This window comes from Leptodactylus fuscus, chromosome 7 (assembly GCF_031893055.1).
Source record: "Leptodactylus fuscus isolate aLepFus1 chromosome 7, aLepFus1.hap2, whole genome shotgun sequence".
Taxonomy (NCBI): domain Eukaryota; kingdom Metazoa; phylum Chordata; class Amphibia; order Anura; family Leptodactylidae; genus Leptodactylus; species Leptodactylus fuscus.
In genome coordinates this window covers 60056545-60073121 of record NC_134271.1, presented here as the reverse complement: position 1 = coordinate 60073121, position 16577 = coordinate 60056545, and the positions used below count along the sequence as shown (strand labels likewise).

General features: G+C 41.8%; 1 protein-coding gene across 1 annotated transcript; it reads right to left on the bottom strand.

Moving 5' to 3' along the window:
- Positions 1-270: 270 nt before the first annotated feature.
- On the bottom strand, positions 271-16104 carry HAS3 (hyaluronan synthase 3). The gene is made up of 5 exons (XM_075280599.1): positions 16056-16104; positions 15688-15765; positions 8168-8773; positions 1374-1475; positions 271-1202 (listed from the first exon to the last, which is right to left on the bottom strand). The coding sequence occupies exons 3-5, from the start codon at positions 8771-8773 to the stop codon at positions 273-275; spliced, it is 1638 nt and encodes a 545-aa protein (XP_075136700.1). The 5' UTR covers positions 15688-15765; positions 16056-16104; the 3' UTR covers positions 271-272.
- Positions 16105-16577: the final 473 nt, after the last annotated feature.

The window sequence follows — 16577 nt, the reverse complement described above, 5'->3', positions numbered from 1 at the left end:
ATGGATATGTTAAGGCTGTGCAAACTATGGCTCTTATTGCTTTGGCAAATTGCTTTCTTTTGATTTGCCTGAGGTATATGCTTGCATAGTAAGGTCTCTGTAAGACATTGCTGGTGACAACTGCCTCCTGTAATGTTGGTCCCCTCCTATTGTCCAGAAAGAAGACCATATCAGGCCATATTTTTTTTAAAGTAAACCTAAAGATCTTATATTTGGTTGGCTCTGCCATAGTCTCAATAATCTGATAAGCATTTCCATTCAGTTCCCATCATTCATACTTCTGATAATGCCAAGCTATACAGCTCCTGCTTCTTCCCACAACGCCTGGCCACAATTGCCAGATACAAGCTGAGCAATGCCAGCCAGTAACAGCCATAAAGGATTGCTCCAGTCACCAGGAATAATAGTTCAGTGTCAGTGAAGGGATCTTGACTTTGGCAGTATGCTGTATACACAAGACCACCCAGAAGAACACAGAACCAGACCGATACTGGCACCATACCCATAAAGTTCACCACCAGCTTCTTCCTGCCAGAGGTTCCCCATCCAGACTTGTTGATTGTGAGCACCGCAAACATTTTAGCAGGTAGCAGGCTGGTCATGTAGAGGAGAGAATACAAAGACATAAAGATCATTTCAGCATTGCCACGCAGGAAGCAGGCATACGTGGCCTTTACTATTCCCACCAGTTGGACAGTCAAAAGAAAAAGCATTATGTTCCAGATGCGTCCACGGTAAAAGAGCTGCACTACTGTGGCCACCAGAAAAAAAGGGAAAAAGCCGGTGACCACAGACTCGTAGGTCATCCAGAGGTGATGCTTGTGGAACCAAAGTGCATTGTATAACCATTCCCTAAAATAAGACTTGCTCCACCGAGTTTGCTGATTCAGCCAGCGCAAATACTTGGTGGGGGTCTCAGTCAGGCACTTGGAGCGTGCTGTGTACTTAGTCCTATAACCCATGCTTAACACTCGATTGGTGAGATGACGGTCGTCTCCAAAGCTGCACTTCTGACCCAGGAAGGTCTGATGGTACCAGTCCTCAAGGAAGTACTGTAGGAGGCTATTTCGATACATCCCCAGAGGGCCACTAATACACTGTACACAACCAAAGTAGGACTGGCAAGCACGTTCTACATTAAATGCCATCCAATATCGGACACTGCTCAAGAACGAGATCCAAGAGTCATATTTGTTCAGGATCTGTAGGGAGAAAGAGATTTTTGGGCAGTTGAGTTAAATGTGTGATGAGGACACCAAAAAGCATACCCAAGATGAAATAAAATAGTGAAACAGGTCAGGTACAATATAGAATATACTAAAAGATTCATTTTAACCCAGATGAACTGCTGAAAGTAGAAAACTTAACCTCACCTGCACATCTCCTCCGACTCCACCCACTTTAGGGTCCTCCTCCAAAATACGCAGCATCTCTGCAGTGCATGCCGGATCAAGTACTGTGTCTGAATCACAAACCTACACAAGACAGAGGAATATAAATTTATAATATGTAACAGAAAAGTGATTTAAAGACGACCTTTCATGTCTCTAGGCACATGCGGTATCATACACCGCTAGAAAGATGACAGTAATTCAGCACACTATCAGCTTTCCCGTTATGTGCCCCTGCTGAAGAGCTATCAGTGCCATTACCGTAGCTCTTCACTGTCAGACGGGCGTTTCTGTAGTCTGTCAGGAACACCGCACCTAACAGTACTGTCCGTAACTCTGTTATGTGAGGGGGCGTTCAGCTCAGCGTCATCACTGGGCGGTAAGGAACGCCCCCTCATAGTACAGAGTTATGGACAGTACTGTCAGGAGGGGTGTTCCTCATAGACTGTCAGAAACGCCCTTCTGATACTGAAGAGCTATGGTAACGGCAACGGCACCGATAGCTCTTCAGCAGGGGCACATAACGGGAAAGCCGACGGCTTTCTAGTGGTGTATTACACACCACATATGCCCGAGGACATGAAAGGTCCTCTTTAATTTCAGTTGGTAACAATCTAGTGGTTTAAGATGTGGGTTCTAGTACTGTAGGAATAGGTTTGAAGGCTACAACAAGTTACCAAAGGATCCTGAGAGGAGTCCCAGTGAGAAATTGTGGTGTTTAAATAGTGTTTATCCTTTATGCTTATATCCTGTTGAACTTTTAGGCACTCTTTTTAATAAAGGGAGTTGAAAAATAAAGTGACATTCTGTCTTCAAGTAATAGATCTATACACTACATAGCACTACAACAAAATATTGCCAACTATAGGGCCCAGGACATATAGGGCCCATGTCATAATACAATCTATATCAGTGTCCACATACAGCAGCCACAATATCTGTATAATACTGGCTATTGATTAGTATACAATGTTTTGTTACTGATTGGGTAGCATACTGCTGAGAGTACAGCCAAAGGTGGTGGTTAAACCATCATGCAGCACAATTTTCAATACAATAATAGTTGGATAATTTTGCAGGTAAAGGATTAATACACAGCTTTCTGATTTTTTTAAAAACTTTTTGAAGGGCGTCTGTTACTAGACTGTCACCCCATGTTGCGTTTTCCCTTTGTGAATAGGTGCCTTGGTTGCTCAAAGATATCGCTATTTTAGCCAATATAGAAATGAGCTCTTTGGAGTAATTAGGGTGTTGCCACTTCTCTCTTTCGAGCAATACCAATGAACTCGTTGCTCCAAATAACTCATTTGCATATTGACAAACGTGGCAATATCTCAGCAATGGAGTCACTGATTTGCAAGGGGAAAACACCCTCTAACTCAGGTTACCCTAACCTATCTATCTGCAGGCTGGTCCATTTAAAGGAGTAATCCCATCTCAAGGATCCTATCTAAAGTGCTAATTTATGTAAATTTAAGAGTTTTGGTAAACACATTGCTTTAGCAATGCTGCTTCATTTGCATGCTCTGTGGTATTATTCCTCCCATTGCTTACACTTCCTTTTCCTTGGTTTCAAGCCTGTTATCTGATCTGGGACAGATCACGTGATTCACTGCTCTCTGGAGGGGAGGGGGGCTGAGTTTTGATGATCACCATTGCTTTTAGGGCTGTTAACTCCTGCTCTTATAGATCAGCTAATTGCATTTCGTTGTCAAGGACTTAAAGAGGGGTCTTGCTCAGTGTCTGTTATCTCACACAGATAAGTGTTGAGCTTAAAGCTTGAAAGATGTTTTGCTCTTCAAACAATAATAGTAATAGACATTTTTTACTGTACATATTTGATCTGCATTATTATAGATTTCTTGTAATCATAATAAATAACTGTTGTGGTAAAGGCAATGTCTTCAAAAGTGCTTTTCATGCTAAAAACAGATTTGTGAAGGAGGCCATATAGTGATTTTACTCAGAAAATCATGTGGATAACAACTATGTAGCTTAACTTTTTGGGTGCTTTCTCACTGAGTAACGTTCCGCGTAAACACGTGTCAGAGTGAGCACAGTAAAACAGAATCCCATTGACTTCAATGGGTTCGGTCTTACATGCACTACCCATTGAACTCAATGGGAAGCTTTTTTACCTATTGCTTTCAATGTGATACGCACATATCAGGATAAACTGGAATCTCTAATCAAGAAGTGGACATGCTCCTAAAGAAATTGTCTGAAATCTGTGGCATGCAGACACTGTTATTTGCCTTAAGCATCTTTACAAATCTCCATTTTTGTTGTTTTTTTGTTTACGTGTCAAAATGAGCGGAGCGTTAACTCCGTGTGAAGGCAGGCTTTGTGTTTCAGTTTGCAAAGTGGTTGAGCCACAGTAATTGGTGCACAGCAAAATCACTTGCAGTATAGGGTGCTGTGACATGTGCTGAGTTTCCTTGCATTAATGAATGTGCTGTTTATTCTACACCAATGAAAATGACTAAAGCTAGATTCACACTAGAGTTTGGTCTCTGTTTGGGGATTCCGTCACCCATTCCCCTTCTCTGCATTTTTCAAGCTGAAACCGGGCGGAAATCTGGTGAACCCCATTATAAGGGGTCTGCAGGTTTTTGAGGGTAACCACTTTTTAAGTAGATTGGGTTTTTGGACCTTAAGAACGGAAACCCAAACACTAGTGTGAACCTAGCATCACACTGGTCAAAATCCAAAACACCTGTGTGGTTTCAAGAATTGAAAGTAATATGAGTAAAAATGCAGATACTGTATTTTCCGGACTATAAGGCGCACATAAAAACCTACGATTTCCTCAGAAATCGTAAGTGCGGCTTATAGTCCGGTGCGCCTTATATATGGATGGAAGCGGCGGCAAAGTCTGCATGCCGCTTCCATACATACATAAAAGGCACCGTAAGGGTGCATTCACACTACGGAACGCCGGCGTGTATCACAGCCGTACACGCCGGCGTTACAGCAGGGCTGCCGGACACTTCCTATTCATTTCTATGGGAGCCGGCATGCGAGCGCTCCCCATAGAAATGAATGGACAGACACTTCCCATTCATTTCTATGGGAGCCGGCATGCGAGCGCTCCCCATAGAAATGAATGGACAGACACTTCCCATTCATTTCTATGGGAGCCGGCATGCGAGCGCTCCCCATAGAAATGAATGGAAAAAAACAGTCCATTCATTTCTATGGGGAGCGCTCGCATGCCGGCTCCCATAGAAATGAATGGGAAGTGTCCGGCAGCCCTGCTGTCACGCCGGCCTGAAACAGAACGTGAAACTTACCGAGCGGTGCAGGGCGGGCGGGCATTCAGGCCTCCTCTTCCTCCGATGTCCTGACCACTTCCTCCAGTGCTCGCGAACTAATGGCCTGGGCGCATGCGCAATATCATAATGCTTCTACTACAGCTACTGCGCATGCGCCCAGGCCATTATCAGTTAGCGAGCGGCGGAGGAGGAGGACGGAACATCGGAGGAAGAGGAGGCCTGAATGCCCGCCCACCCTGCACCGCTCGGTAAGTTTCACATTCTGTTTCAGGGTTTTATTTTAAAACGGGGGGGTAGTTTAATCTATCTTTTACGGTTGGGCTCTATCAGCATGATTTTGCTGATAGAGCCCCTCCTCGCCTGCCGAGCGCTTCCAATAGAAGCGGCTGGCACGTGGGGGGTTAAGCGGCTGCTGGCAAAGTCTGCCTGCCGCCGCTTTCAATAACATATAATGCGCACCGGACTGCGGCTTATAGTCCGGTGTGCCTTATATATGAACCGAGACGGACTATAAGGCGCTCATGGGCAATGCGCCTTATAGTCCAGTGCGCCTTATAGTCCGTAAAATACGGTATGTAATATAACCCTTAGGGTGGGGTCCCACTACTGGCCAAAATGCCCAAGGTGCTGCAGCTTGGAAATTAATTTATTGTTAATGGCTGAGTGTTTTGTGGTAACTGCCATTAACAACTGACAGTTGACATTCTATTCATCCACAAACTGAGCAGAGTCAAAGTGCTGCGGATTCTATGGCTGAATCTTCTGCAAAATTGAGCAGGACACATATTTTTCAGCATCCTGCTTCAATTTCTGCCTTCCTTCCTTTTACTCACATTAATGCATGCAGTTTTTGAAAGCATGTGAATAGCTGAAAGCCCCCGCCAAAACTAAATATAAGGCTAAGACATACACTTTTCTGTTCCAAGAGTTCATTTAACAGAATTAATCAGTGTTTCCCTTATATTTCCCTTTCCTTTTCAAGCCACTCTAAACTTGCACATGGGGCCTTAGGCTTAAATAGTTACTAACTTTTCAGGCAATTTAGTCTCATTTCATAGAAAATGTGATTCTGGACTGAAATGTAATGTACTTTAATGTAAAAAGTGGCTCCTTTCTACCTGAAAAAACCTCTAGAAACTTCCTGCCACTATGTGTCTCTCTTCTAGGTGTATTTTCTGTTCACTTCCTGTTGCTAGCCAAGATCTACCCATTGATACATTAGATAAGCAAGATGGGATCATAGTGAGTTAAAGAGGTAGGTTCTTTTCTTTCTTCCCACAGTGAATAGAAAGGGGAGGGGTTGATTCTCCTCACACACATCTGCAAACTGTTGCTCTGTGCAAAGGACTCACCATTGTACAACTCTTACAGCTTATAATGTAAGAAAAAAGTCTTCTATGTACTTGGATCTACTTCTGGCTGTTTGTGTGATTACGTATGGGATATTATTCCGCAGCATGTCAATTATATCTATGGAAACAACAGCGGTTTCCCCATAGATATAATTGTAACAGAAAATCCGTGGAGGAGAACAGCGAACTTTCTGTTTAAAGTGCTGCGGGAAGAACCGGGATGCATTGCCGCCGCGGTTTTTCCCACAGCGCTTTATAGCTGCAGGTCATCCAGTGGGGCTTTAGCCTTAAGATTGTGCTTTAGCTGCTTGGTTGTGTGTATTTATATTCTAGTTTTCCTGGATCTCACATATGATGGTCACTTGGGCTTTTCTCAGCTATTTGTTTGCTATTGTGCAGTTACTCCTAGCAGAATTACATATAAAAAAAACAGTATTAGTAGTAATAGATAGGGGAGGGTGCAGACTGCTCCATATTGTACACACCCACAGACTCAGAGGCAAATGCAAAATGTGCTGCAGCATAATATTATTAGCAGCAGGAAAGCTGATGACATCATGTATGAAGGCTTATACAGTCATAGGACAGCCTACCCAGCAAAATCCTGCACGTATCTTAACTTTTCATGGAAACTCAGGTACCCTTTAAAACTGAAGCCCCATGTTGCAGTTTTTTTTCCGTTTTTTGAGCCAAAGCCACGAGTGGATTGAGCAGTAGGTAGAAGTATAAGAACTTTCTACAGATTTCCCAATCCTTTTGTAGCCATTCTTGGCTTTGGCTCAAAAAACCACAGCAAAATCAACAAAAAAAAGCAGTGTTTCCGCAACTTGTGGCCTTAGCCTAAAGCTCCTCTAATTCAGTAAAAAAACTTGTGATTGAGTTCCAAAGACGATAATCTTGCAACAAACTATGAATCTAATTATTTTACCATATTAATTATTATATAGTATTATCTCAAATGGTAGTCATTTTATTTTGAAGTTACTGTTGGTAAAAATTTTTCCCAACTCAGACTCCACATCCCTGAATTCATTTTTGATCAGTGTTAATCATTTTTATTGATGTATTAAAAACAGCACATGTAGTAGCAGCTTAACAACAAAGGTATTGCTCATATAGGCACGGCTGTATGGCATAGTGGTATAACACAGTAGCCTCCTATTGTACATGTATTAGTTTACATTTATAGTAGAAGCAATGTGGGCGCTTCATCCATATATCAAAAACTATAACATGCCCTGCGGCCTCCAGTTTTACATCAGAGCAATTTATATTGTGACCCCACAAATACACATTTCAGAGAGATAGTGAAAGACATAATATGTGTCATATAGAGACGTTCTTATGGGGAAGGAGACGTCATATTCATACATCCTGACATATACTCCAATCAGGTATCTTTCAGTGAAGCAGTTCATGGTCAGTATATCTATATTTTGTCTGACATGAATGACAAATCAAAGCTTCCTTCCCTGGCCTCAGGGCTTAAATCCATAACACTAGACTGATTCACTTACAATTACCAGACAGATGATTTGGGGTTAGGTAACAACCTGGGATCCTAACATGATATTTGGGGGTAGTGTCTCATGAGTATTTGTTCTTCTTATGAGAATGCTGTTCTGTCACCAAATGTGCTATGAACTTTGCAAATTGCACCCAGCAAATAGATCTCCAATCTGAGAGCTGCAAACTGAAGGCAATGTCCCCACCAAGAAGCCACAAGGTGCATTGTAGGAGAAAGGAGTGGAGATATGTTAGGGTACACTCACAAGTTGTAATTCAGGTGGTAAAACAGCATTCTTGAAACACATTTATTTTATATGTCAGTTTTCAAAACCACAAGTACAGCAAAACCACGTTTCTTTTTATGTGGCTTTAATGCTGTTTTAGCTGCATCTGAACAGTTACAGATATGTGCATGGTTTTTTGTAAGCCCAATTTATATGAGAAGTTCCCAAAAAATAACGATTTTTTTTCTATTGGGAGGGAGTATTTAAAGAGGCTTAATGAACTAGAAAAAGAGTGGGTATTTTTCAGCAAACAGTGTTATTCGTGACCTAAAATATTCCAACCAAAACATAAATTAAAATTTTAGCTAGATTTTGCATTTTGTCAATGCATGAAAAGAATCTCTTATGTCTCATACCTGCACATAATCCACACTGTCACCAAGTGCCCGGAACGCAGTGTACATTACTTCTCGCTTTCCTCCCCATTTCTGCATTATACAGGTGTATGGAAACTTCTGCACCAGTTCCTGAACTCCCCGCTCGCCCTCCTGCCCATCTTCTTGTTCATCATGGTAGTTGTTGTCCCAGACATAGCAGCAAGTTCCTTCTGATCCCATGATGTCTCGGAAAATGTCCATCATGTACCTATCATCCTCCGAATTCCCATCAATCACCATAACTACTCGGAGATTTGGGTAGGAGATCCGTCGAGCTGACTGCAGACATTTCCTCAAGTATTCTGGATCTTCTTGATAGGCTGCAATACATAGTGCCACCCTGGAGGTTCCTGGAAGCCCTTTACCACCTTTCCGCATTTGTTTGTGCTCTAGATAAGCGAAAAGGCTCTGAGTGAGGAGATGCAGACCCAAGATAGCTCCATACAGCCCAAAGGAGAGATGATGGCGATCAGTGTGAATGAACTGGTACCCAGTCACATAAGCTGCAAGTATGCCCCCCAGCACCAGCACAGCGAAGAGGCTTGTGCCTAGGATCTTCAGGGCCGTCTGCAGCCGTCCAGGCATCTGTGCCACAAGAATAAAGCAAAGAGAAATTAAGCAGAGTCAAAAACGCACCCACAGATAACTCAAGCACCAAGTCAACACATGCCCCTGCACCAGAGTATCTGCAGTGTCTGCCAGCCCTGTCACTGAGTGTGGTAATTGTTTTAATTATATATTCCTTTTACTTATGACTTTGCAAAAGCTTACACACGCTGAAAGACCTATATGTAATACTTATGGCGCCCCCTATATTCTAAAATAGAATTATGGGTGAATTAAGAAAACAAATCCCTTGCCTCAATTAGAGTTCTCCTACTTGTATGTGAAAAAGCCCATTGCTGAGATAATGATTTTTTTTATGGAAACCTCAACTCCCAGATGACTGCTCTGCACAGGACAATTGCAGTCGCTGTGTAACCTAACATTAGTAGTCAGGCAGAGACCTGTCATCCAGCAGCCATGCCTTCAATCTTGTGTTATTATCAGGCGATTTAGGTCAAATTAACCTTGGATGTGTTTACTTGAGGATGCTGACTCTAGACACAATGAATGTACAACTCCTAACCAAGGTCAAATGAGCAACTAAACCAGATGTGACCACTGTAGTACTACATGTCCAAGCATGCTCCAATTTTATTTATATAACCCTAACATTTTCTGTGGAATAATAAAAATTGATGTACAGACAAAATCAGACCTTACAGACATTAAATGGGTTGGCAGGAAATTTATATTTATGGCCTATGCTTCGTACAGGCCTTATATATCTGATTGGGGGGGGGGGGGGGGATAGCCAGCTCAGAATGGATCAGATGCTAGAGACCACTTCTGATGCCTATACTATAGGCATGTGAAAGCAGTTGGCTCCAGTCTTTGTAGAACAATCAGTTGTAGCATAGCTTTCATTTTGTATTCTGTTCCAGGAAAAATGAAAGCGGCGTGTGGCTGGTTGCTATAGGCCGCTAAGACAATTTTGTTTTAAAATCATTTTAATAATCTTCCCCAAAGATAGCTGAGCCGCAGTGACATCACTTGGCCACTAGGCAAGACACGGCGCCAACTGCTATAAAAAGTGCATTCAGGACAGGGTTAAGGCATCAGAGTAATAACATAGACCAAGAACCAAGAAGAGTTAGTTTAAGGATACTAAATTTAGAAGAGTTAAATTAGGGAATATGATAAACCTATCTAAAAAGATACGTCTTGATGGCACATTTAAAACTGTGGAAACTGGGTAGTAACTGATTGACCAGGGTAAAGCATTTCAGAGATCTGGTGCAACTCGAGAGAAGTGTTGACAGTGAGAGTGGGAGGTTCAGATTATTGAGAATATTAGTCTTAGGTCATCAGAAAAACTAAGAACACTTGCAGGGTAGTAGGAAGGGAAGAAATGTTTGAAGGTGCTGCACTACGTAAGGCTTAATTGGTAAGCATGATATATTTAAATTGTATATAATGGAGAAAGGGCAACCACTACAGTGACTGACACAGACTGGAGATATTGGTGTAAAGTTTGGGCTGAGATATTGGTGTAAAGTTTTGAGCCTACTGCGCATGCTCGCAATTGCGGCCTCAGAACTATGGCCGCACATGCGCAGTCGGCTCTACTAGTGTAAGAGCCGAAAGAGGTGACGCTACCCAAGAAAGAAGGGGAGGATCCAGCAGAAGATAGAGGCGGCGCAGGATCCTGTACTCGGGCAGCGGTGCGGACGCCCTCATCACATTTTCAGCGCTGGGGCCCGCCCCCATCGCTGCCAGAGAACTAATTTACATACCAGTAAAAAACGGTATTACTAAGGAACGGCGCGGCGGAGATTCCATCTAAAGGTAGGAGACGAATAGCCTTTCTAAAGGCTATTCCGACGTGTTAGCCACAGAAAAAAGTTTTTTTAATGGTAGAATCCCTTTAAAGGGGCTCTATCACTGGGAAAAGTCATTTTTAACTAAGCACATACTTGCATAGCCTTTAGAAATGCTATTCCACACCTACCTTTAGTATGTAACTTGCCTCAGTGGTTTTTGAATAAGCCCGTTTTTATTCATATGCTAATTAGCCTCCAGCATGCACCACAAGTCTCCACGAGCACTGTCTCTGCTATGTGTGTGTGAGAGCAGGGAGTCACCAATATCTGCTTCACAGGCCAGCAATGTCATCAATATGTAACTCTCAGACAAACCCCTTTAACTCTATGTCTATACAAATGAATTCCAAAACTGCTATATAAATGGTTTAAAAATAATTTCTAAGCACCAAACATTAAAATCACTTATTGGAAAGTGAAAGTGCAACAAGATAGCGTCACTTTTATTTTTGTATCTACAGCAGCTTTATATATATATATATATATATATATATATATATATATATATATATATATATATTTTAGTCCTGAAGAAGTTAGAAGTTCTTGAAGTCAGGTCTGAAGCTATATCTGAGGAGGTCATACGTATCGGGGTCATTAAACAGTCAGGTCCTCTACACTCAGTGACCCCTTCCCATTAATGGAAGAAATAAGGAGTTTAGTGGAATAGTCTGATAGTCTTACTAATTACCAAGCCGTAATGAAGAAGAGGAGGAAATGAAAAGGCTACCTGTAAGGGAACATCCTAATGAACAAAGAGACTTCAAAAGCCTAGTATGAGGAGGGGGGCAAAGAGGGATCCTAATGACAGGTTACATGTGAGGGAGTCTCCAGCTTGTCTTTGGACTTCTAAAGTTAGGAATGAATAGTAGCTACAAAGCCTAAACCAGACGATATCTTTGTGTGACCTGTTTTTTGATTCTTCAGGGTACACAAATTAGGACAGTCACACTATATTCCTGGCACAGAGGAAAGCTACTATTTAAAGGACTTCTCCAGAACTTTATAAATAAAGTTTACTGAAAAGAGCATTGCGTATGCTCATATATTGTATTTACACATACATATGCCATGTCTAGTCCTTGATGACAATAAATTGTGAACGTGAGAGCTTACTGTTTCCTCTTCAATAAACTTTATTTGTTTACTAATAGACATCCCACTTACAGGGAGTCAGTTACCAAAGCAGGACCTGCCAAACCAGCAGCATAGTTATATAACTGACTTTCACCTGAATAAAACCCTTTTTCCACTTCATATCGGTGCCTCCGTTCCCAAAATCTAATCTTTATTCTTAATATGCAAACGAGCTCTTCGTTGCAACAAGGACATCACTATGGCTGCCAAAACATAAATAGCTAGGCCTCCCAATTCCCAGAAACTCCCAACCTGCTGTGATTGATGGGGCCAGGCAGTCATCATGCAATCCTGCCAGGCCCTCTTTGGGTATCGGTGCAAAGTACTGAACTTGTCAGAGCCAAAATCGGCAATACTGTATGTGTTCTGATATTGAGTGTGGGCGAGGTGGGATTATGTGTTCACGAGGTGGTCCTGTCAATCAGAGCAGGGAAGGAGGGTGGACATTTGTGGCCGCTTAGAGGCTTAGCTCGTTCGGCTTATGAGAGCAATGGTGACTTACTGGTTGCTTTAAGGAGCTCGCTGGCATATTAAGAATAAAGGTCAGATCTTGGAAGGAAAAGAAAGCACTTTATTCAGGTGGAAGTCGGCTATTTATTTGTGCCATAGGTCTGATAGGTCTAGTTCTGGTGACAGGTTCCTTAGAGGGGTTTTTTCATGTTGTCAGGGAAAGCTCCAGCTGGCATACATTTTCGTTGTAATATTACACGTCAGCAATTTGAAAGAACTGCCCACTATATAACACATAAAAGGATGGGGACCAACTGAGCAGGTGCCATGTTTTAAGTGAGACTTCATTACTGGCTCATAGATAGGGGTCAAGAGCAGGGGTTCCTTTTTAGGATGTCAATTTTCCCTAAAGAAGGCAAATGTACTATGGGTTGTTATTATAGACCAATACCTTTAAAGTAGAAATCCCACAAAAAGTTATTATGTTTTTATGTGTAAGAAAGGCACATGAAGTAAATTATAGTAATCTTCTTAATTGTGTATTTGTGAAGAATTCAATCTTTTCCAGTCCTCAGCTTTGTCATGTGACCAGCAATCAGACTCTTTAACTAATACGGCTAATTAATTATGTGTGGGCAGGAAGTCAGTTTCTCCATTTGTTCCTGTGACACTCACATTGAAGCTCTCAGAGGAGTAGATAGACAAGCTAATTTCCAGTCCACACATAATTAGCTGTGCCAGTTGAAGAGTCTGATTGCTGGTCACATGACACAGCTGAGGACCAGAAAAGATGAGATATCTTACAATACAGTCACGGGTAAGAAGATTACCTTTACTATAATTTACATCATATGCCTTTGTAACATGACAGAGAATAAATATTTTTGCCGGAGTTCTGTTAAATATATCCCTATTCTAAGAAAAATAAATAACTTGATGGACATAAATAATCTGCAATTCAAACAGAACACAACAAACACATGGGAAAGCTTAAAGGGGCTCTATCATTGGGAAAAGTCTTTTTTAGATAAGCACATTCTTGCATAGCCTTTAGAAAGTCTATTCCACACCTACCTTTTGTATGTAAATCACCTCAGTAGATTTTGAATAAGTCCGTTTTTATTCATATGCTAATTAGCTTCTCTGTGCACCTCAGAAGTCTCTTCTTGCACTATCTTCTGTATATACAGCAGAGGCTGCTGCTGCTGACTCCTCCTCCCTGCTCTCATACACAGCACACAGCATAGAGGAGTGCTGGCTGACAACTTCCTGTGCACGCTGGAGGCTAATTAGCATATGAATAAAAACGGACTTACTAAAAATCTACTGAGGCAATTTACATACAAAAGGTATGTGTGGAATAGCATTTCTAAAGACAATGCAAGGATGTGATTAGTTACCAATGACAGAGCCCCTTTAAAGATAGAGATTAAAATTCAGTTTTCAGTCAAAATTTTTATCCCTTATTTTAGTCATCAAAGCTTCCACTCTGCTTTTCCACACTCCTGAATGGTAAACTTGCCTAGTTATATTGTCATATAAGTTCTCTGTTTTCTTACGCTGAGTTAACACTAGCGCTTGTACTATCTTTGGGGAATCCGCTCCCCTCTCCACATGCAAGCAGCACTTTTCTTTCGGCATTTTTCACCCTTATCGGGTGGAAACCATGCAGGCCCCATTATAGTCGATGGGGTCCATGTGTTTCCAAAGGTAGCTGCTTTTTCATGTGGATTAGGTTTCTATTTAGATGTGAACTTAGCCTTATATGTGCCATTCAGAAATGTATTATACTGGGGTACTTTATCTGGTTTGCTTATTTATATAATGGCATCATATTTTGCAGCACTTTATAGATATTGTAAAGTAGGGCTCACAATCTAAATTTCCTATCAGTATGTCTTTGGAGTAATAAGGATCTGTAATTGTGGCCATATTGGCTCTCACCCAGCTTTCCCAGCACAGATATACTATAGAAACCTGTGTCCCTGCAATGCAGCTGCAATAGGTTTTTAGCATACTAAACAATTACAAATTCTCAAATTATGCAGCAAAGGGTGATACTGAATACCCCAGTGTCACCATACAATATACAGACTGGGAATTTACACTGCCCTTACCAAAAAATGCAACCATAGGCGTAAATCACAGCTAGGGAAATACATTATGGGATGGCAATTAGGAAATGAGTCAAATAATATATCATTTATACAATCTCCTACTATCAACACATACACCATGCAGCCTTGGGGTACTGGTTGGGGTAGCAAAGACCTCAGAAAGGAATTATCATTTATCAGTATAAAAGAAACTACATCAAACCTTTGCTATGAAGTCCAGAAATTTCAATTCACACTTTTATTTGCGACCTACTGTATGTATGTGTATAGAAACTTTACTTCGGTCTCTAAAACTTTCCAAAACTCTATTAAAAGACTCTCCTATATCAAGTCAACCATTTATATCTCTCCTCAAGTCTATGTGAGTGAGTAAATGGTGCCACTTGTAGTTCAATAGCGGAGGGGTGTTGGGGTGGGTTTCAAGCTATATAGAGGTGAAGATTGAATGTGATACTAAAAGCTACTAAGTACATAGGAGGGGCGGTAAGTATTGCTTCTCTTCGAGGACATCAGAATGAGGATTTTCTATAGCTGCAAGATTTTAGCTCTCTGGTTAGTGGCTGCTGTCCAGTACACAATGCAGAACAGCAGGGAGCACAGAGCAATGTCTGTATATGGATATATATTGGCAGTCAGCTATACCCCACCATACATGCAGCATGTGCCCATTCATTACACTCTTTACCATGCACTGCATCCTATGGGTCTCACCTTGCATTTGCCCCTATGTGGATTATTCCTCAATTGCAGCACTGAGCATCTTCTCTCTCCCAGCAGAAGACAAGACGTCTGGGTGTATCAGAAGCTTTCCTTTTCATTTAGCCTGGATCCTGTCATCACTACTGGACCTATGCATTCATGTCACCTCTGCCCTACTGCAGCTCCAGCAGTTTCTCTGCACTTCATGCATACACTGCAGCACTTTACATACACTCCCCTCTTCTCATAGAAATCTGTTCAATTCTTGGCTTAATCTTACTCTATAATCTCTATTATTTCCCTTTTCTATGATGCACGACCCTTAGGAATCTATAGCCATTCCTCTGCACTCTATTCAGCCTGCACTCTTCACTCTACCCCTCTGGTCTAATAGGGATCTATTAAGTACCTCTTCTGCCCTCATTGCAGTCTATGCATATACTAGTGTCATCTTCTCTGCACTCAGCACTATGTACTACACTCTTCTATCCTCATTGCCCTCATCTTTCCTGCAGTCACCTCTCTTGAGCTCTTTCTTCTTCTTTCCTTCCATCAGGAGGTTGCTTTAACCTCCAGCTTCCCACCCCCACTCCCAGCCCACCACCTACAGAACAGTCAAAGACCTCCCTTACCCCCCTCCTTCCCCATTTTATCTTTTTTTGTAACTCACCCCACCTTATGATCAGACACCTCCTTTTCTCATTCCCATGTGCTTCGCTGGATCAAGGAGCTGTAGTACTATGCACATCTCTTGTCCATGTGATTGTCTAGGATCTGTAATACTATGCACACCTTCTTCTCCTTGTCAGGGTCTAGGAGCTGTAGTATAGTGCTCACCTCTTCTCCATGTGATTGTCTTGGAACTGTAAGACTATGCACACCTCTTCTCCATGTGAGGGTCTAGGAGCTGTAATATTGTGCACACCTCTTCTCCATCTGTAATGTAGTGCATGCCTCTTCTTGTCAGGGTCTAGGAGCTTTAGTACTGTGCACACCTCTTCTTCTGTGAGGGTCTAGCAGCTGTATAACTATACGCACCTCTTGTCCATGTGATTGTCTAGGAGCTGTAGTATTGTGCACACCTCTTCTCCATGTGATGGTTTAGGAGCTGTAGTACTATGCACACCTCTCTTCCCCTTGTGCTTCTTTTCCTGCAGGATGAAAGTCAATTATAAGATCCCAATGTATGTGTATCTGCAGGCACTACCCTCATGCAGCCACTGGATGCTGGAGACCATTATATTCTATGGACAGATTGTCACTTATTAGGCAAAGGCACATAAAATGTTATATTTAGCACAGGGGTCTATGGCAGCTGTCAATAGAAGGATTTTTACAGCAGGTGTTTATTTTACTACAGGCACAGTCTGGTACAATATAGGATATTTATGAGTTGTTAAAGGTATTTTATACCCTGCTATAAGGGAATATTACATACATTGACCTCTATGCATGATGTACAATAACCCTTTCAGATTTTTATTTTTATGAATGTGAAGTATGTTCCTATAGACTTTTAGCAAAACTTGCACGGGTCTGTAATACAGCCCACGATTAGGA

Coding starts and splice junctions, on each gene's coding strand:
- HAS3 (XM_075280599.1), bottom strand. CDS start 8,773: ATGCCTGGACGGCTGCAGACGGCCCTGAAGATCCTAGGCACAAGCCTC. Junction 1,476..8,167: donor ACAGTGTGGATTATGTGCAG/GTATGAGACATA, acceptor TGTCTTGTGTAG/GTTTGTGATTCAGACACAGT. Junction 1,203..1,373: donor GAGTCGGAGGAGATGTGCAG/GTGAGGTTAAGT, acceptor TTCTCCCTACAG/ATCCTGAACAAATATGACTC.